A 21,451-nucleotide genomic window follows, 5' to 3' on the forward strand; every position below is an offset into this window, starting at 1 on the left:
AAAGAGAAAAAGTCGTAGAAAAAACTCTGAACAGTAGTATAATCCACTCAAAACTTGTTTACTTTCATGTCCTTGAAAAAGGTCACGAAGAGCATAATGTGAAAGTGTACGTCATAATTTGTATTATCCACATCACAACATATTAAAGAAATGTACAGGAAATTTGACTAAAGTGAGTATCTCCGTGCAACTAAAGCAATGAAACCTTCAACACAGCAATGCTGAGCCATCTTGTGGTGAGATTGTGGGACTTCACATATAATAATAAAAAAAAAAACCCGTTATACATATTTTATAAGGATGCTCATCTTTATTTGACTCATTTGCAAACATTACACGTACATTCTTGTTTCCTTCAAATTTAATATTCTATCCCATGTAATTTTCAAGGCCTGTTTTGTCCAAACATTCAGATCTGGTTATTGCAATACAACCTTAACTTTATTGAAGTTGTAGTCATTTTACTATCAGTACCTGGTTAAATACACAAGTTGTTTATCCACATTCACCTATTTGCATTGTGGAATCTAACACAGTGTTTGAGATTAAATCTGAAGGCACTGCGGTTGGCCAGCCACGTATCCCATTTAGTGTCACTATAGGTTAAATCTCCCCAAATATGATTATATGATTGCACACAATTTGTACCATTAAAGTGCATTTACAAAATCCATTAATAAGCTGTCTGTATATATTCTTTTACGTATTAAATGTTGGTCACAGTATGATGATTATAATTGGTCAGTTTTAAAAGGCAAGGCAAAGCATAAACACGCTTATTAGGAAGAATGATAATATGGGATTAAGCATAGCAAAGCTTAAACTAAAACTGAATAACTGTGTATTAAATATGCTTAGAAAAGGGAAGATTACATGTTAGCTGGCTAGTTAGACAAGTCCATTGTCTCAGACACTATTACATACTTTAAAGTTAGAAATCATTTTGGCAATTGGATTGTAGATCTTCTAAAATACAGCATAAAATTCACCGCCAAAAATCTTGGGATACATCTAACGTTTTGTGCTGTTAAGCTATTTTTTTTGTTGCTACTTTATATTGTAAATTGATTACAAATTGCCATAGACCAGCTTTGGCACTGTAATACTTAACATTCAAGTGTCTGTGACTCTAAAAACACGGACTTGGTACCGCTTTTCTTTTTATCGAGACAAAAAATTGTGAAAAAGGAAATTCATGTTGTTATGCAAGATGTGTAAAAAATACAAATGAGAAGGAAATGTCAAGTCACTTCAACATGAAATGAATCTAAATGCGAGATTTTATAGGAATAGTTTATCTAAAAAAAGAGATCAGCATCATCGTTTACTCATTCTCATGTCGTTCCAAACCCGTATTGCTTACACGAACACAAAAGAGGAAGTTTGGCTGAATTTCCAGAATGCTCTTTTTTTACAACAAGCTCCAAAAATAACTTAAAGCACAACCTATGCACAAAATCTAAGTACTTCGAAGTCATAAATCTTTGTGTGCCAAATTTTACATTTTTATTTTTCACTTACAATCTCTAAAATCCTGCATCAAGACCCATCATGCAAGTTTTAATGTCAACGAGATGTGAGAACCAATGAGAACATTGTTTTTCTTCCTAAAGCTATTGTATCGGTTTGTAAGACTTTCATGGTGCTTTTTGTCATTTTTTTAAAACCTGGACAGACTCAGTGTTCCATTTTTTCAAAATGGAACAGAGCACTGTAGACGTTGCTATATACATTTAATTCAACAATGCAACACTATAATTATTAAAGATTTAATGCAATTGTTATTTTGCTAATAAGTTTCATAAAGACTGTGTAATTAGATTTGTTTTTCAAACCTTCCTTGTCTCATAAACTGCTAAGTACAAAAATATTAAGATTATTTTAACAGCCTCTCTTAATTCAATTAAGTAGCAAACATTGCATAAAGATTTTAAAATTCCTTTTTGTGCATTAGTTTAAACTGTGTGTCCTAATGAATCAATTCGAAACTGATTTAATGACTCATTTAGGTTAACCTACAACAAAGTTCAAGGAAATGCAATGTTTTTCATTGTATTAAAGGAATGGTTAATCTAAAAATGAAATCTTGCTTAAAAATTACTCACCCTAAGGCCATCCAAGATGTAAATGTTTGTTCGTGCAAACAGATTTGGAAAAATTTAGCATTCCATGACTTGTTCACAAATGGAAGCTCTGCAGTGAATGGGTGCCGTCAGAATGAGAGTCTAAACAGCTGATAAAACATCACAATAATCCACAAGTAAAATTCATCTAGTCTGAATCAGGAGAGAAATATGCACAGATTAAGCACAATGCATTGGTGGCTTTTGACGTGAGAGGACAACAGGGTAGCATTATAATGGATTTTTTCTCACAAACACACTTTTTTACAAACTTTCCGCTTCAGATGTTAGTGTGGATTATTGTGATGTTTTTATTAGCTGTTTGGACCCTCGTTCTGACGGCACCCATTCACTGCAGAGGATCCACTGGTGAGCAAGTGATGTAATGCTACATTTCTCCACATCTGTTCTGATGAAGAAACAAACTCATCTTCATCTTAGTTAGACTGGGGGGGGGGGGGTACATTTTCAGCATACTTTCATTTTTTTTTTTTTACAATGAGAAACACTGCACTTGCTTTAAAAATATTGCACTATTCGTTTAAAATGCTTTAGTAAAAATATATGTAGGTAAATACTGCTGTTTACTTTATCATAAGATTTACTGTACTTTTTAAAACTTTTTAAACTAGATTTTCCAGAGAGGTTTGGAAAGACGTGAGGGTGAGTAAATGACAGAATGTTCCTTTAAAAACTGGCTTGGTCTTGTTTAACAAAATAAAAAAAAAATCAGTAACAGTGGACAAGTGATTATCATTCTAATGCTCTCTTTGTTTTTAGATGAATTTGACCGGTTATGTCTTTAACCAAGATTGCACTAAGCATGTCTTGTGTGCGGATGCATATTTCGAGTCTCTTGTGGATTTCATTCACTGGCTCTGCAGCCATTCTATTCTCAGTTCAGCCACTTCTTTGCCGTACCAGTCGTGTAGTTTAGAGAAGCAGCCTGTGCCGGGTGAAACGGGGCTCTCGAGTGACCCGCCGTTGGTCTTCCTCCGCGGAGGTATCGGAGGTGGTTTGACTCCATTCCCCCTCCCGCTACAGTCCCCTTCCCAGACGCAGCCCTCGCTGACACCGTTTGGCACGCTGGTGGGTTTACTCCAAGACACCCCATTTTCTCTGCTAGACACCCCTTCCTGCGAAGGCCCCGTAATGGCGGCGTTCTGTAGCGAAAAGGTTACGGGTTGGAAGCTTGTTGCTCCTTGCACTTGCTGCTGGGGCTTCTTTGGCTTACTTTTGGCTTGTGAAGATCTGGCTTCTTCTTGTACCTCCTCCAGCTGCCTCTCCAGTTCCTTCACAACCAGCCGCATGTAGTCAAAACTCGCCCGTGACAGAGCCTTGACCCACGATTCCATAGCAGCCTGGTTCTCCGCGGCCATGTTATAGACCCTCGCTTTGACACAGTCGAATTTAATGGCGAAGGCGAACTCTTCGGATTCAGACTCGCAGAGCTCCACCGTACAGCCTTCCAGGACGATGACGCCAATCGGCTCTCGGCTTTCTCTTTCCTCGAAGTAGAACAGCATGTTGCCCTTCAGAATAAACCAGCGGCGGTGGTACGCCGTGTTCCGTTCCCGTTTCTTAAAGAGGAAGCCTGTCTTGTCTGGAGGAGAGTTGCATGTGGCATAATGCGCCACGCTCCTCTCGTTTAACTTCATAATGGTCTCTGAAACTTAGAGCAAATATTAGAGATATACTGATAATATTTATCTCAAGAAAGTTTAATAATGTTGATTTAACCCAAATTCACATTTTTCTACTTGTCCTATTGGGTCTACAAATAAATCTAAAGGAAAAGCTCCTCTATATATATAATCATAATAATTATTGATTTTTTTTTATTACTATCAGTAATCAGACAATGCATGATCTTATTCAATGTTGTAATTAAACGATTGCAGTTTCTTAAAGGCTGTGTCATTAGATTAAATTTTGCAATCCTTCCTCAACTTGTGAATATGAGAATATTACAAACATGTTTTCATAACATCTTGCCCCTCAAGAAACAAATCAAGAACACTTTTTATTGTTATCAAATCATTTCAGAGGATTATTTTAGGATATTTTGAAGAATAGAAAGCATTTATTTGAAACAGAAATCAAATAAGTAACATTATAAGTATGTTACTGTTACTTTTGATCAATTGAACACATAATTTCTAAATAAAAGTATTAATTTCTTAATAAATAAAAATCTCACCAAACCCCAAACTTTCAAACCGTAGATGTAAATTCACCTTTCTTTCAAAGCTCTTCTGTGAACGCTTCACGTGTGGCCTGCTTCCAACAGTCAATCAAAACACCAGCACTTGCCAAACATCTCCATCCCATTTCTGATCTAAAAAAAGAGCGCCACAGTCAATGACTGAGGTGTCATATATATCGGAAACATCCTACTTCACATCTGACCTGGTTTAAACCACACAAATTCCTCTTTCTTAAAACAAGTGGCATAAATAAAAGTGACTAAACTATATATGAATCAGACATAGCGTCAAAACCATGTGACAGATATTTAATAAAAAAGCAAAAATAAAACAAATCTTTATTATCAATGTTATATTTCATTATATGCATGTCAAATAATAGCTATGTATGTCTGTACGTTTTCTTTGCACTGGAAGCTACCGTCACCAAGACATATTCCTTGTGTGTGTTTAAACACACTTAGCAGTAACACCCTTTCTGATTCTAATAAATCATAATATTCATATAAAATATACTTTTTCAAGCCTAAAAGTAACTAAAACTAAAATTCCCAATGCTTTCCATGGCTGTGAAAAGCATGAAAAGATACTATGGTACTGCCATCTGATGCTATCACTTTACCATGGTATTTTGTGGTAGTACCACCACAGTACTCCAGGAAGGAATATCCTTGTTATGATACAGCAGAATATCAAAGAACCACAGACTTTGATATCTGACCACACCATTTTTTTTTATCTTTTATTTGCATGCTTAAAAAAGGAACCAATAAGCACCATGGTAGCATCATGTTTCATATATGTTTTGTGGTATTAAAAATTGTGTTCTTGGAAACAGTTTCAAGTTTTTTGTAAACACCATGATACTTAATCGGTCAAAATACCATGGTATTACCATCTGATACTGTCCCATGGTACTGTCACGGTAAAAACACAGTGTTAGTGACCCAACCGTCCAACAGAGTCTACTGCTACAGTTTTAATGATCCAGACAGCAGTTTTATACCACCATGCGTTCAAAAATAAAGTTAAAAACATCTACACACTACATTTCAGGTGAGCATCAGATATATGCAGTCAGATCTGTAGCACACAAATATGGTTTAACAACGTACAAGAAGGTGTTAAAAGCTAATTAAACATTACCAAACGCACTTATACCCGTAAAGTAAGACAATCGTGCATAATAGAGAAAAGTCAACGTGTCTTAATAATACAGTCTTTGTCATTCTCGACTCGCAGCTCGAGCAGTTTGCTTGGTACTAAAACATCAAATGCAGCCTTGTTTCTAGCGTATAACTGCTAAAGCCGTGTTACAAAAATAGAGAAAGGTTTAAGAGACCTAGTACGTCGTTTCGAGATTATATCGATGTTTAACCTGCCTTTTGAGTGTGGTATTGGACGCCAGCACAGTTTTCCTCCCTTCTTTCTTTCTTCCTTTCCTGACTGACTGACTGACGATCACGTGACGCTGGAGGAATCTCTCCAGTAGCTGCGCGCGCGTTCACGTGTGCATTTACTCACACAATGGGTTATTATGAAGTCTCTTCTCACATATTGAAACGTAAATTTAAGAGTGGATACGTGATTATATATGTGCATTTAGATTATATGAATTACGTTTGGTCATAACTGCAGTAGTAGGCTACTAATTAAGGTACAGTGATGGAATCACATGGTAATACTATGCACGTATGCCTAAATATATTTTATGGTACTTCAAGGATACCATGGTGTATAACCAGGATATGAAAGTTTTTTATCAGTAGTTTTATAACCGGCTACTGTGCTTTGAATTACAGCCTGCCATTTACAACAATACGATATTGCACAATACCATGTCTGCACCATTGTATGTATAAAGAACCATGACCATGGTTTTAAGACCATGAGAGTAGTTTTACAATACTTTTAGAGCCCAACACAAACACATATTAATACATCATCTATTCCTTTGGACTTCAGTGACTAAACCAAGAGTCCATAACTAAACCAAAGTCAAACATTCAAGATTGGTGGTAGCAAAAAAAAAAAAAAATTAAATACAAAACATATATATATATATATATATATACATACAGTGCCCTCCAAGAGTATTGTAACAGTAAAGACAAAATTGCTCTGTTGGCTCTGGAGTCAAGACATTTACAAATATGATTAACAGAATGCCACGTTTTATCATTGGGTGATTCAACACATAGATGTTCTAAGAAGATCAGCACTTTTAGTGTTTCATCCCTCTATCTGATGTGAGCATAAGTATTTGAACAGTTTCCTCACAGGTCTTTCTAAGTGATCAGCTGTGTCCTGTTGCATTAATTCTTCAGATATTAAAAGCAGGGAATGTGTCGTATCAGTTATATCCATTACTTCTGCATTCTGAATCTTGCATTCGATGATGACACACAAACCAGGATGAAGACGAGGGAGCTGACTTTGAGAGAAAAGTAAGCAATTTGGATGCTAAAAGAAAAGAGGGAGTCAGTTAGAGCTCTAGCAAAAACAAAGGGCATGGAGAAATCAAGAGTTTGGAAACCACCAGCGACACCAGCAACCAACAACGACCTGATCGGCTGAGAAAACAACAGTAGCTGATGACAGACAAATCATAAAAGCTGTAAAAATGAACCCAAAAGACGTGTCTGTAAAATCACCAACAACTTCCAGAAAGCTGGGGTGATGCTCTGACAATCTACTGTCCTCAGGAGACTTTGACACAGAATTACAGATGCTACACAGCAAGATGCAAACCTCTGACCGGCACCAAAAATAGAAAGGCAAGATTAGAGTTTGCAAAAAGCACAAAGGTGAGCCAGAAGAGTTTTGGAGCTGTGTTTATGGACCGATGAGACAAAGATGAACCTTTATCTAAGTGATGGGAAAGCAAAAATGTGGAGAAAAAAAGGGAACTACAAATGATCCCAAGCATACAGCCTCATCTGTAAAGCATGGTGGAGGTGGTGTCAAGATTCAAGATTCAAGATTCAAGATTTTTATTTGTCGCATACACAATTATACAGAGTATAACCAGCAGTGAAATGTAGGTCAGGTCCGCTCCAAGGACAGTGCAATTATATAGAATACAAATATTAAGGAAAAAAAAGTAGAAAAAAATTAAAGAATAAAATAAAATAAAAGATAAAAAATATAAATGTGCAGGTCAGTATGTTGTTGACTTAAATAGTAATAAAGAGGAATGTGCAAAAAAAAAAAATGTGCAAAAAAGTTGTACAGGGTATATAATAGCAGCAATATGAGGTAGAGAAAAATTATGAATAGCTTGTTCATATGGTGATATTTACATGGAGTCAAGGGATGTTATGACACAGAGTTAGAGTTTAGGAGCCTGATGGCCTGGGGGAAGAAGCTCCTCCTAAGTCTCTCAGTTTTTGCCATCAGGCTACAGAAGCGCTTACCAGATGGAAGCAAAGTGAATAGAGTTACCAGGGTGATTTGAGTCCTTGATGATTTTAACAGCTCTACTTTTGCAGCGTTTGAGGTAGATGTCCTGCAGAGAGGGGAGAGCAGACCCTGAGATGCGCTCAGCTAAGCGCACAACTCTCTGTAGTGCTTTGCAGTCCTGATTGGAGCTGTTTCCATACCACACTGAGATGCACTGAGTCAATACACTTTCTATGGTCCCTGAATAGAAAGTTTTCAGGATTGCTGGTGAGACCCTGAATTTCCTCAGCTGTTGCAGATGGTACAGTCTTTGCCTGGCTTTCTTAACCTGTGTTTGGATGTGTGTAGTCCAAGCCAGGTTCTCGGAGATGTTTACACCGAGGTACTTGAAGCTATTTAAAAGGATGAGAGCAAGAGTCTGGTGATGTCTATGGGTCACAGACTCACTGCTGTGATTGTGCGCAAGAGATCTGCAACTAAATAATAGATTTTAATCTTTTATATCTGCCTTATGATCAACTGTCCCAATACTTATGCTCACATCAATGAGTGGGATGAACTCTAAAAGTGCTGTTCTTTTTATTTGCTAAAACATATATGTGTTGAAACGGCTGATAATAAAATGTGACATTCTGTAGTTTTGTCTCATATTCATCTTTTAATCATATTTGCTAAATTATTGTAGCCAACAGAGCAATTTTGTCTTTACTGTTGTAATACTTATGGAGGGCACTGTATATATATATATATAGGTATGTATGTGTATATGAAAACTTTTGAACAGGATGAAGATATCCAAATTTTTCTTATTTTGTATAAATATAATTTTTTTTTTCCATTTAGTACTGCCCTTCGGAAGCAACAGAAGATACTTGCATGTTTCCTGGAAGATAAATTAAGTACAATTTATCTTGATCTTCAAATTCAAAAAGTTTTCACCCCAGGTGAAATTATATGTTAAAATAAATATGGCGATATTTTAATATATAAAATACGCTGCTCTCGCGCATTATATTAATCTACTTTCTACTTAATGCGCTCTCGACATTTGGCAGTAAAATAACGCCATAATATTATATATAATTATTAATCGGTCATAAGTGATAGATAGATAGGTAGATACTATAATATATACACTACTCATGTAGAAAAATAAAATAATATTCAGAATGAGTACAACACAATAACACCGGAAATACAGCAAAATCGGTATTTATTATGGAAAATAAGAAAGAAGATGAAAGAAAACAAGTCTTCCTTAGTCCCCAATATATTACTATACATACAGTATCTACTCTGCTTATGTAATGTACATGAAGGACACATACAGAGAGTAAAAATGTTTGAATGAAAGACTTATTGAATACAAAATGATAAAAGAAGGTACATTTATTTCACTTGAAACAAAACCACACTCACAGTATCACACATTCGCACGGACATGCACTCTTGGTCTCTAAATAGTGAAAGCAAACTCTGATCAGTAATAACAGAAATTGCCTCAGGCTCACTTCAGCAAAGGCTTCTGGGAGATTGAGTTTTAGTGGTTGCCCTTCTCCTAAGCTTTCCTACCACCAACATTCAATCGAAATCCCAGTGCTATTGGAGGACTCTTCAAAACGTCCTGCATAGCCAAACCTTTCAGCAGCCAAACAATATAACTTCTCCTGTACATTTGAAGACAATTTCTGAAATACAGTAAACACAAACTACAGAAAAGGAATGTAGAAACTAGTACACACTGATGAAAAAAGATGGAAATATAAGATCTTGGTTATATCGTAGTGCACCAAATGTTTTTTTGGAGCAACACTCATTCACAAACTTTTGCTAAAAACATTAAATGACATTAATAAAACATTAAAGTGGATTAAAAGAAAGAAAAATGTGCTTTGAATAATTTGAAACTTACATACATATTCCCCCATAATCATGTGCCTTCTACAGAGATCAAAGATTAAATGAATCTCTACAATATTAATATTTTTTGGTCCTGTATGTCCTCAGCCAGACTTAGTTCATTTAGATACAACAACAATGCAATTGTAGAACTGTATGCCAATAACAAGGAAGTATAGTGTTTTGAAATTCAGTTTGTTTGCCTGTGGTGGTGAAATATTGCTGGTTTTTGCTGGATTTTAAAGGAATAGTTCACCCAAAATGAAGATTTGCTGAAAATGTACTCACTTTCAGACCATCCAAGATGCAGATGAGTTTGTTTCTTCATAAAAACAGATTTAGGTCAATTTCGCATTCACTTGCTCACCAATGCAGTGAATGGGTGCCGTCAGAATGACAGTCCAAACGGCTCACAAAAACATCACAATAATCCACACCACTCCAGTCCATCAAATAACGTTCTGAAGCAAAAAGCTGCGTTTTTGTAAAAAAACAAATCCATCATTAAAGTGTTTTTTTTTTTTATTGATGCTTCAGGCTAAAATATGAGTCCTCTATTCATAATATTGCTTGAACTATTCCTTTAAAGCCAACATGAAATGGCATTAACAAGACATTTTACTTCTACTGTATAATTGGACATCTGCATGTGGACGCTGAAGGTCAAATTCACCCCAAGAACATCTTGACGTATCCCAATGGAAATTCTTCTTGTTTTTTTAACTTTAACAAAGAACCAAGTTATTACATTTTGATGACGCACTACAATAATGAACATTGTCTTTTTTGGAAACATCCACGGATGAATCATAGTCCATTGGTCTGTTCTGATTTCATGTTGATTTTAAAGTGGCCTGTTAGAAGTTGGGGGAAGAAACAGTGCATTCAATTGCACGTCAGTCCATTGTTGGCTCTATAACCCTTTCCCTTCTCTTCCGAATGGGCTTTTTTTTAATCTAACTATAACAGTAGTTCTGCTAGATCCAGGCAAAGCAAGTCTCTGACCCGGCTATATCCAAAGAACCTGTAAAAACATTCATATTTAGAGAGCAAAACAACACTTAATATAAGACACAGTAACTCCAGTGTGGGGGTAAATAAGGAACAAAAATAAAAACCAAAGACAGCAGTGCTTAACGATACACAACCACAGTTTTGACAAACACAACATTCGTCCAGTTGGTTCTTTCTGCCTAGAATATACAGTAGGCTCAAGAGTCACTGTTGGAAAATGACAACCAGAAATAACATGTATGATAAAGAAAAAAGGGAAAGAACAACAACGCAAAGTCTAAAAAAATCTCAAGTGTCTATGGATTGGAAAACAAGGTCTCAATGGAGATGAATATGTGAGTGGATAAATGAATGAATGCCTTTTGTGAAATCTAATCTCTAGATCTCTCCTCCATTGGATTTCTACCGCTCTAATGACGCTACATTGTGGCTATAATGTTCCTGCTCTACTTCAGCGACTGGCGAGCCGTCAGAAGACTTGTATAACAGTTTTCCTCCAGGTTATTTCAGTAGAGCAGGTGTCGGTCATGAGTAGGGCGCAAAAGTTCGCAGAGCCTGATACAATCCGTGAAAAGTGGGCCGGTCCACGATGTCACGACTCCAGCAACGCATCATCAGCTCGAACAGAGAGGATGGACAGAGTGGTGGGGCGGAGAGAAAGATCTAGGGAGAAAGAGAGAGAAAAATATGTAGAAGTCTTTTACATAAAATTGATGTAAAGGTTTGCATCCTGTGACTGTGCATTCATTCGGTCTCATCATAGTTTACCAGAAATAAATGAACCACTTTACTTTGGACCTCACTTCAGTTCAATTCACATTCATTTAGATTAATTCACTTTTCCTTTTTTAAGACCAAATATAATTAATACCATATGTCCATATAGAACAAACCCATTTAACTCCAAAATAAATCATTTATTTTTACTTAATTATAATAAAAATTAAGCGGCCGTTGAAAAGAACCGGAGGCCAAAAAATGAAGTCTTGATAGAGCTGGTATTGTGTGACTCCTAGTTGAGGGTTCAAAGTCATCTTTTATTTCCTGAAGCAAATTAAAAATAATATGGCTTGGCAAACGATATGTTCGGATAATGTGTTCTTCTGGCATTCAAAATAAATTAACACTTATGGAAAAAATCCTCTCCCTTCTACCATGCGCTCTCTATTCTCTGTGGTGCCTCCTACTAGCAACACACTGCAGCCACTTCAAGAGCAAAATAGTTTAAGACATGCTTTTTTTGGATGTGGTGCCAGTAAATGCCAGTAATTTGTTGAGCACAAACGTTAGTAAAACATGTTGCGTGATTAATTTGAATACTCTCCTCCCATAACTTTTGCGTCTGAAAGGAAAACTCCTAGAAATGCATATTCAATAAGGCCAGGCACAAAATTAACAGTGTCCACGCCTTCTCAACACAAATTTTTCACTGCGCGCCTTTAGTAAAACCTGACAGTACTATTTTAACGCCAAAAGACGGTTTGCGCTGGCGCAAGCTGTTAGTAAAACTGGCCAATACTTTATTCTGTATTGTGTAAAATAAACTCCTAATTTGCTGCTTATTAATAGTTATAAAGTAGTTATTAAGTTTAGGTATTGGGTAGGAGTAGAAAGGTAGAATATAGGGTTAGAATATGTGCTTTATAAGCACTAATAAACAACCAATGTGTTAATAACAGGCATGCTAATAAGCAACTAGTTAGTGAAAATTGGATTTTATGAAAATGTGGGACTTTTAATTGTAAAATGTAGCAAAATGCACTGGGACTCTTATTTTGAAATGTCTTTGCTTTCAGTTGCTCATCACATTTATTTATTTAAATCAGCCTTTCGAAGTTAAGGGATACTGCAATTCTAGTTTTTCTGTCCACAAAATAAAGACCTTTTAAAATGATAATTAAGACTTTTATTATACCATTTAAGATATTCAATACTTTTTACGACCTTAAATTTGCTCAAACTGAATTTAAAGCTTTTAAGACCCACAGGAACCCCACTAATTTCACTTTAGAATGATGCTGCAAACGGATTCACTCCAATGCAGTTCAATGCAGTTCAGGCGAGTTGCTTTACCTCAGAACGATTCACCTTAACTTCAGATTCATTTACTTTATCAAAGGATTAACTTCAGCAGATGAAAAGTGACGAATGGAAAGTATGGTTAGCCATACTCGGAATTTGTATCATTTGTAAAAAAGTATAATTCACTCACTTCAAATCAAAACCAAAACCAAAGTAAAGTTGTACCTGTCTCCCCTGGTTTCTGAAGAATTCGCCGGTGTTCTCGATGACCTGTTCATCAGACAGCAAGCTGTAGGGCTGCTCCTTACACAAAGTGAAGATCTCCCACAGAGTTACTCCGAATGCCCACACGTCACTAGATGTTGTGAACTTCCCCTAAAAACACACACACGTAACGCATAATTCACTGATACAAAGGAAGAAAGCCACCTGTCTCCACCTAAAAGTTAAATGTAATTTTTGAAAGAAGTCTCTTTTGCTCACCAGGCTCCATTTAACTGATTAAAAATACAGTAATATTGTGAAATATTATTGCAATTTAAAATAAATGTTTTCTATTCGAGTATGTAATTTATTCCTGTGATGCAAAGCTGAATTTTCAGTTTCACATCATTATAATATGCTGATTTGCTGCTCATGAAGCATTTCTTATTATTAATCAGTGTTGAAAACAGTTGTGCTGCTTATTATTTTTGTGGCAACAGAGATACATTTCTTATACATGAATCTGATGAAAAGAAGGTTTTCTTTTTCCCCTCACCAGTAAGATGCTCTCCCAGGCCATCCAGCGTATAGGCAGTACAGCACGCCCCTGTATACGATAGTAATCACTACTGTATAGGTTTCTGCTCATGCCGAAATCAGAGATCTTTATGGTGAGATGACGGTCCAGGAGGCAGTTCCGTGTGGCCAGATCACGGTGCACAAAATTGAGAGAAGCCAAGTACTTCATCCCACAAGAGATCTGCACCGACATGTGCAACAGGTCAGCAATGCTGCAGAGACAGAAATAAAAGAGTCTGAGTTCATGAGAATAAAACAGCAAAGGCACACAAAACATGACCTGGCCAGTATCAAATTAAACCAGTATGAATGCATGAAAGCACAAATGAGACTTGCTATAACGCAGATGGAAATTTTGATAACACTTTACTTAAAGGCATTATTTATAATGCATTATAAAAGTAGTTTTAATGCATCAATTATGCCTTGAAATGCACATTATAATGCATTGTGCGATCTTATGAATAATTGCAACCACAGTTATAATACATTATAATACTTAAATATTCGTTGTTCCACCCGTATAATGCATTAAAACACATGAAAAACAAACCTACAAATATTATAATGCATTTTAAATTTGATAATGCATTTAAAATTCATGCATTACAATGTACATTATGAATATCTTTACAATGCATTATACATAAAGGCTTTAAGTAAAGGGTTACCGAAATTTTCAGCAAATAACAATTTAAGTTTGATCTTTTTCTCATATAAAACAAAATTTTGCCAACAAATTTCAAAGTTTTGAATACAGCGCAAAAGTCATATGAACAACGTTTACGATACGTTTTGTCTTTTGAACATTCGATTTCATAGTATGCAAAAGAACAGCAGAGATATTCAGTTAAAAGTCTTCTGTGTAAAATAAGTGTTTTTATTACCAAAACTATTAAAGATGGTTTTCGTTAAATGAAATAAAGCTGAAATATATAATTAAAAATACAAAAATAAAAATAAATAAATATTACATGAAAACATAAAAAAAAAACCCTGATGAAAACATTAAGTTGTAAAAAAAAAGAAAAAAAAAAAGAAAATTAGAAATGTTGTCTTTGCATTAAATGTAAAAAAGTAAAAATGTGATAAAATTGCTAAATAAAAATGAATTGAAGCTAAATAGAAATATAAAACAACTAAAATGAAAGGTTAAGGTTAATTGGAAGGTTAAGAAAGTTAATCTCGACTCTGACTTGTAGAATAGCGATATTGACCCCTGTCTGGAGATGAAAGACTGTACATGTCAGGCTTCTTCATAATGATGGACACACCTGACAGACGGAATGTTGTTGGCATGCGTGAGTGTGCTCTCTATCTCTCTCTGGGACAGGAACATGTTGAGGTCTCCGTTTTCCATGTACTCTGTCACCATGCAGAGCGGGTCGGAGCTCACGCATACGCACAGCAGCTGAATGATGTTTGGGTTATTCAGACGCGACATGATCTTTATCTCCTTCAGGAAGTCATTTCTACACAGACACAAAAGTTAGAAAGGTTATCATGGGATCATGAGAAAGGTTACAGGTCAACATCCATCAATAAATTTTGTTTGACAACAATAAATGAGAAATAAATTCCAGCTGTAAACAGATTAACACTTTGTGACAGAAAAATTCCAATGATAACTGTGTATTTATAATAGGGCTGTCAACATTAACGCATGTGATTAATCTAAGAATTTTAACGTGTTAATATTTTAATGCAAATTAATCGTTTGATAAGGTTTGACCCCAGCCTTCTGCCGTCATCGCAGAGTGGAAGGAAATCATTGCCTGCGTCCCAATGTGCACACTATCCATCCTAAATTCTGTGATATTAGTAATTTTCAATACTATTTATGGCAGATAGGGTGTATAGTATAGTACATTGGGACGCAGGGATTGTGTGATTATTAGGTGCCGGGCTCGAAAAAACTGAAGTGAACGCGGAGAGAGAGAGCGAGTGTGTCCGAGAGAGAGAGAGAGAGCGAGTGTGTCAGAGAGAGAGAGAGAGAGAGAGAGAGAGAGAGAGAGAGAGAGAGAGAGAGAGAGAGAGCGACAGTCGCAGGACTGTGATTAACGCGATTACATTTTTTAATCGATTGACAGCTCTAATTTATAAACACTTTTACATATTTTATGAAGGATTATGAGTCTATTATGAGTCAATATATAACAAAAATATATTATATAAATATATGAAAAAATTAAAAATGTTAAAAAATACCCCCACAAAATATATATATATATATATATATATATATATATATATATATATATATATATACACACACACACACACACACACACACATACATATATTATTTTTGCTTTATAAACCAAACATTTTAAACACTGCATTTCATTTGCCTATTGTTTGTCTTAATCCATGAGCCAATCCATTTTATTCTGACCAAATAAAACAAATTACAATTACATAACCATTTCTGAATGTTTTAGCAAGAGCTTCCCAGAAGCCTCACTCTATGATGCAACTTTCCAATCAACTGTTTTTTTGTGTTTCTTTCCCCTCAAACCTGGCATTGTTGGTGGCATCCGCTCTGAGTTGTTTAACGGCTACTAGCACCGGCCTGCCGTCCTGCTCCTGTAACGGTGCACCCTCTCCCAGGAACTCAGCCAAACCCTCAGCTTCACACAAATGCACCTGGAAACCGCAACAACAGTATGACCATGGAAGGGCAAACATACTTAAACAGAGTGAGAACGGAAACACACTCGCATGAGCTTCACTAACAAACAGAATACCACAACGTACTATGGTATTACCATGTTATTTTTTTTTTATTTGGCATACAATATGAAATCCTTACTATGTAAATATTTTAATCCCTGTACCAGCGTATACACTAGTCTGGGGTATGCAAGAAAGAAATTAATACTTTTATTTAACATTGATGCATTAATTTGATCGAAAGTGACAGTAAATGCATTTATAATGTTGCAAAATATTTATATTTCTATGTTTTTAAACCAAACGTTCTATTAATCAAAGAATACTGAAAATATGATCATGATTTCCACAAAAATATTCAACTCTGATAATAATAAGATGTTTCTTGAGCAGCAAATCAGTATATTAGAATGATTTCTGAAGAATCGCGTGACACTGAAGACTGGAGTAATGATGCTTAAAATTCAGCTCATTTTAGCTATATTTAAAAAAAAAATTAAAATAGAAAACAGTTATTTTAAATTGTAATAATATTTCACAAAATTACTGGTTTTTGGTATTTTTTATTAAATAAATTCAGCCTGGGTGAGCATAAGAAACTCTTACCAAACCAAAACTTTTGTATATCATATAGTGCTGTATGTCACAGTACTATGGTATTACTATCTGGCACCATGTTGCCACCATAATAACATAATAATCAGGGTCAACTGAGATAAAAAAGTATTAGTAACACTATTGCATAAAATCCTTGGCTCTCACTCTAGATTTCCAGTGTTTTCCTTAATAAAGCCATGTGTGGTCACTAATAACAGGGTTTTCTGGGAAACACTGTAATTTCACAGAACAAATATCAGGCATTGCAGCACTGTTTGTATAAAACAATGTAAACAGTGTACGAAAACCTCCAAACTAACTCTGAATAAAAGACGATTCAAGTGCGTCCAGAAACGAGCCAACAGAACAACAGCAGCTGTAATAAAACCTCCTTTTGTGCTTCATCGAGACTCACCTCACCAAACTGGCCTTCTCCCAGTTTCTCTCTGAACAGCAGTCTCTCTCGTGGGAACTCGGCCACAGAGATGTCCTTCCGTGTCAGGGAATCTACGGTGAGGGCCGGAACGGCGTACATGTTGCTGCCGGTGACGCCCTGCAGGCTGATGATGTCGGTTTCAGCATAGTGCGGCACGCTGCTCTGAAAACACTGGTGTGGGGTGCACAGGGTCACATCAGGTTCGGCGTATCCTCCGCTACAGGCTACAGAGACAAAGAGAGTCAGTAGGCATGACCAATTGTACAACCCGAATTCCGGAAATGTTGGGACGTTTTTAAATTTGAATAAAATGAAAACTAAAAGAATTTCAAATCATATGAGCCAATATTTTATTCACAATAGAACATAGATAACATAACCAAGGTTTAAACTGAGAAATTGTACAAGTTTATGCAAAAAATGTGCTAATTTCAAATTTGATGCCTGCAACAGATCTCAAAATAGTTGGGACGGGGGCATGTTTACCATAGTGTTGCATCTCCTCTTCTTATCAAAACAGTTTGAAGACGTCTGGGCATCGAGGTTACGAGTTCCTGGAGTTTTTGTTTTGGAATTTGGTTCCATTCTTGCCTGATATAGGTTTCCAGCTGCTGAAGAGTTGGAGTGTACCTTTCAGCATTCATAGTGCCTTCCAAAACATGCAAGCTGCCCATACCATATGCACTTATGCACCCCCATACCATCAGAGATGCTGGCTTTTGAACTGAACGCTGATGACACGCTGGAAGGTCTCCCTCCTCTTTAGCCCGGAGGACACGGCGTCCGTGATTTCCAACAAGAATGTCAAATTTAGACTCGTCTGACCATTGAACACTTTTCCACTTTGAGTCCATTTTAAATGAGCCTTGGCCCACAGGACATGATGGCGCTTCTGGATCATGCTCACATATGGCTTCCTTTTTGCATGATAGAGCTTTAGTTGGCATCTGCTGATGGCACGGCGGATTGTGTTTACCGACAGTGGTTTCTGGAAGTATTCCTGGGCCCATTTAGTAATGTCAATGACAGAATCATGCCGATGAGTGATGTGGTGTCGTCTGAGGGCCCAAAGACCATGGGCATCCAACAAAGGTCTTCGGCCTTGTCCCTTACGCACAGAAATTTCTCCAGTTTCTCTGAATCTTTTGATGATGTTACGCACTGTAGATGAGATTTGCAAAGCCTTTGCAATTTGACGTCGAGGAGCGTTGATTTTACGCAGTCTTTCACAGATTGGAGAGTCTCTGCCCATCTTTACTTCTGAGAGACTCTACCTCTCTAAGACATCCCTTTTATGATATCAATTAACTTAATTAGTTGATAATTAGTAGATGTTCTCCCAGCTGTTATGTTATCAAACATTTATGTTATCTATGTTCTATTGTGAATAAAATATTGGCTCATGTGATTTGAAAGTCTTTTAGTTTTATTTTATTCAAATTTAAAAAACATCCCAATATTTCCGGAATTCGGATTGTAATTTACATTACATGTTACTTTGTGTAAATTCTTCACCCATGCATGCTTTATTTTCCCATTCATCTCATGCATTTCTTTATTTGTCAAACTATTTATTCACAATCATGTATTCACCCTCGTGTTGTTCCAAACCTGTATGAGTTTTGTTTTTCCTGTGGACCCCCCCCCCTCAAAAAAAAAGGCATTTTGAAGACTGTTGTTAAACAAACTGTTTGGGGTCCCACTGACTTTGATAGCGTTTCCATTTCCATATTCAATGAAAATCAATAGGAGCCAAAATTGTTAGGTTACATCATCTTTTGTGTTCCACAAAAATATTATGAAGTCAAAAGGACTCCAAAAGGGATAGGTTAACAACAATCCTGAAAATATTTGTTCAATCCTGAAATACTATGGAAATTAATTAACCCTTTGCTGGAAGTTTGATGGACAGGTGATCTGACCAATCATAATGCCAAATCTGCCATTTTGTCCAACAAACAAACCAGACAGTAGAGTAGATTAATGTCGGTGGACCTGAACTTGAAAAATGGTGTTTATTACGTGCTATAACTAGTAAAGAAGAAGAGATGATCAGTTCACATGCCGCTTGAATCTGAGGCGCTACAGCGATGTGTCACAACACATTAAAAAGCCACAAAACCACATTTATTGTTTGAATTTCTTAAAAAAAAAATTTTTTTTTAAAGCTGAGACTTTGTTTCATACCAAAAGCAACCTGCTCTGTCTTGTCTGTCGGCGTGTTGTCAGTTTCCTCTTTGCTAAGCAATGTATTTTTCACTGCGTGAGAAAGTGTAGTGTGAGAGCGGCATGGCTTGTCGGACATAGCAACAGTAACAAAGGGGGGAGGGGTGGGTTTTTGGGAAAGGTCAATTGGACACAAAATCATTTGGTTATAAACAATCTTAAAAAAAATCTTCTTTTGTGTTTCAAAGGAAAAAGAGAAACATACCAGTTTGAAACGACATGAGGGTGAGTAAATGTTGACCGAGTGGATTATCCCTTTAAGTCAGGGGTTCCCAAGCCTGTTCCTGGAGATCTACCTTTCTGCAGAGTTGAGTTCCAACCCTGATCAAACACACTTATCTGTAATTATCAAGTGCTCCTTCAGATCCTAGTTGGTTCAGTTGTGTTTGATCAGGGTTGAAGCTGAACTCTGCAGAAAGGTAGATCTCCAGGAACAGGGTTGGGCACCCCTGCTATATGTGTAATATATATGCTTTTGCAAAATTTGAAATGTTGACAATCATGTCACTAAAGCTTTGTTGATGAAGATTGAGAGAAAAGGGAAGAAAGAGAGATAGAAAAAGCAGAAGATGACAACAGAGGAACAGGCCAACTTCATTTTATTTCAACCAAAACCCTGAAGTGTCTGGGTGCATGAAACCGCAGAGTGTCAAAAATTACCAAAAGAAAATCTACCATCAGCTCTTACCCTTGCAAAGTCCTTCAGTCTGGTAACAAGGTCAGGTGGAGTTCATAGACTGCAAGCAAAAGATAAAGAACGCAAGACTAGAGGAGGAAGAAAGGAAAAAGTGCACTGGCAGACAGCATGCAAACTGTTGAGGAAACAAAAGGCAATGAAATCAAGTTCAACAGGATGAAAAATAGAACTGAAAAATAGAAATAGAATATTTCTTAAAAGATAGTACAAGAGGTTAGTTTCAGAAAGGACATCACGTTCAGATATTCAGTAACGTACTGAAAGCCTTCACAGTAGCTCTGGTCCAGACCCTAGTAGGCTACCTAGGGAACATTGTTAGGAATCATGGTTGACGTGAAGACGGCTTATTTGGCAGTAAAATGATGTTGTCTTATAAGATACATTTTTGTCCACATTCTAAGGCAGCTTAGAAATTTATCTTAAAATCATAGACTGATGGAAAAGTTTCAGGTACATGTGCTTTCACTAAAGTTCAGTTTGGAGTAGGAAAGATTTTATTTTAGAGAAATGAATACTCTTATTCTGCAAGGAGGCATTAAATTGATCAAAAGAGACAGCAAATACATTTATGATAAATAAATAAATAAATACTGTTCCGACTTCCTATTCATCAAAAAGATGGCAGAATGAGGTATACATTTTTTTGCTGTATTTTTGATCAAATAAATGCAGACTTGATGAACATACAAAAAGTTTTATAAATTGTTTTAAATTGTGGAATTTTTTATTCTGGCTACATAATTTGTAATGATTCTTAAAAAATAGTGAGGCAGCCCACCAGGCTTTGAGACAGAGCTAGTGTGTGTTTGTGTTTATAATGAATGATACCAGAAGCTTCTGCACTTTGCGACAGCTCAGGAAGTTTGTTCCTGAGCGCAGCGGGATCCTGATACTGGGGGTCCAGAAGGAAGATCCTCTCATAGGGCGGGTCGAGGGAGACGCGCGGGGGCACCGGGGGAGTCTGCAGAATTATAGTGTCACTACAAGAGGACAATCGCACTGTTACCTCCTCCTCCAAAATACGCCTTGGAGCCTGAGACAGAGAGAGAGAGACTATTTATATCACTGTGCTTTCCAGAAAATAAGTCGCACTGCGTTGCAGAGAACAAACCCACCCACCATCTATGTATAAACCACATTTTATAATCACATTGAGAAATAATGTTAAATACTTGTAAATAAAACAAAACACTAGTTTGCTACGAATGTTTTAGATCTATCTCTCCACAGCAATTTCTTTAAATTAAACAATATACTTTATAGTTGCATTCATTATAATAAACATTTATTATAAACTCCAAGCATAAACAAATTTATTTAAAGCATAACAAATAAACTTTGGTTTATTTATACGTTTTGCATGCTTAACAAT

The 21,451-nt window shown here is 36.4% G+C and overlaps 2 protein-coding genes across 4 annotated transcripts in view; both read right to left on the reverse strand.

Annotated features, from left to right (window-relative positions):
* Window positions 1-43: 43 nt before the first annotated feature.
* On the reverse strand, window positions 44-5,793 carry LOC306871978 (sesquipedalian-1-like). 2 transcript variants are annotated; one of them, XM_079420279.1, is made up of 3 exons: window positions 5,713-5,793; window positions 4,361-4,461; window positions 44-3,795 (listed from the first exon to the last, which is right to left on the reverse strand). In XM_079420279.1, exon 3 carries the CDS (start codon window positions 3,779-3,781, stop codon window positions 2,993-2,995), a length of 789 nt encoding a protein of 262 aa, XP_079276405.1. In that variant the 5' UTR covers window positions 3,782-3,795; window positions 4,361-4,461; window positions 5,713-5,793; the 3' UTR covers window positions 44-2,992. The 2 variants fall into 2 exon arrangements, with proteins under 2 accessions (XP_079276405.1, XP_079276406.1); XM_079420280.1 differs by having other exon boundaries at window positions 287-3,789; window positions 5,713-5,786.
* Window positions 5,794-9,857: 4,064 nt separating this feature from the next.
* The window catches only part of LOC306871983 (discoidin domain-containing receptor 2-like), a 34,027-nt gene continuing 22,433 nt past the window's right edge, over window positions 9,858-21,451 (reverse strand). For both annotated transcript variants that reach the window (XM_079420288.1, XM_079420289.1), the window contains 7 exons: window positions 20,908-21,112; window positions 17,136-17,380; window positions 15,969-16,096; window positions 14,725-14,922; window positions 13,428-13,662; window positions 12,893-13,042; window positions 9,858-11,308 (listed from right to left, as the gene is read on the reverse strand). In XM_079420288.1, coding sequence (XP_079276414.1) covers window positions 11,171-11,308; window positions 12,893-13,042; window positions 13,428-13,662; window positions 14,725-14,922; window positions 15,969-16,096; window positions 17,136-17,380; window positions 20,908-21,112 — 1,299 coding nt within the window. In that variant the 3' untranslated portion in view covers window positions 9,858-11,170. The remainder of the gene's footprint in view (window positions 11,309-12,892; window positions 13,043-13,427; window positions 13,663-14,724; window positions 14,923-15,968; window positions 16,097-17,135; window positions 17,381-20,907; window positions 21,113-21,451) is intronic.

Source organism: Barbus barbus (genome assembly GCF_936440315.1).
Source record: "Barbus barbus genome assembly, chromosome: 6".
NCBI classification, from domain to species: Eukaryota; Metazoa; Chordata; class Actinopteri; order Cypriniformes; family Cyprinidae; genus Barbus; species Barbus barbus.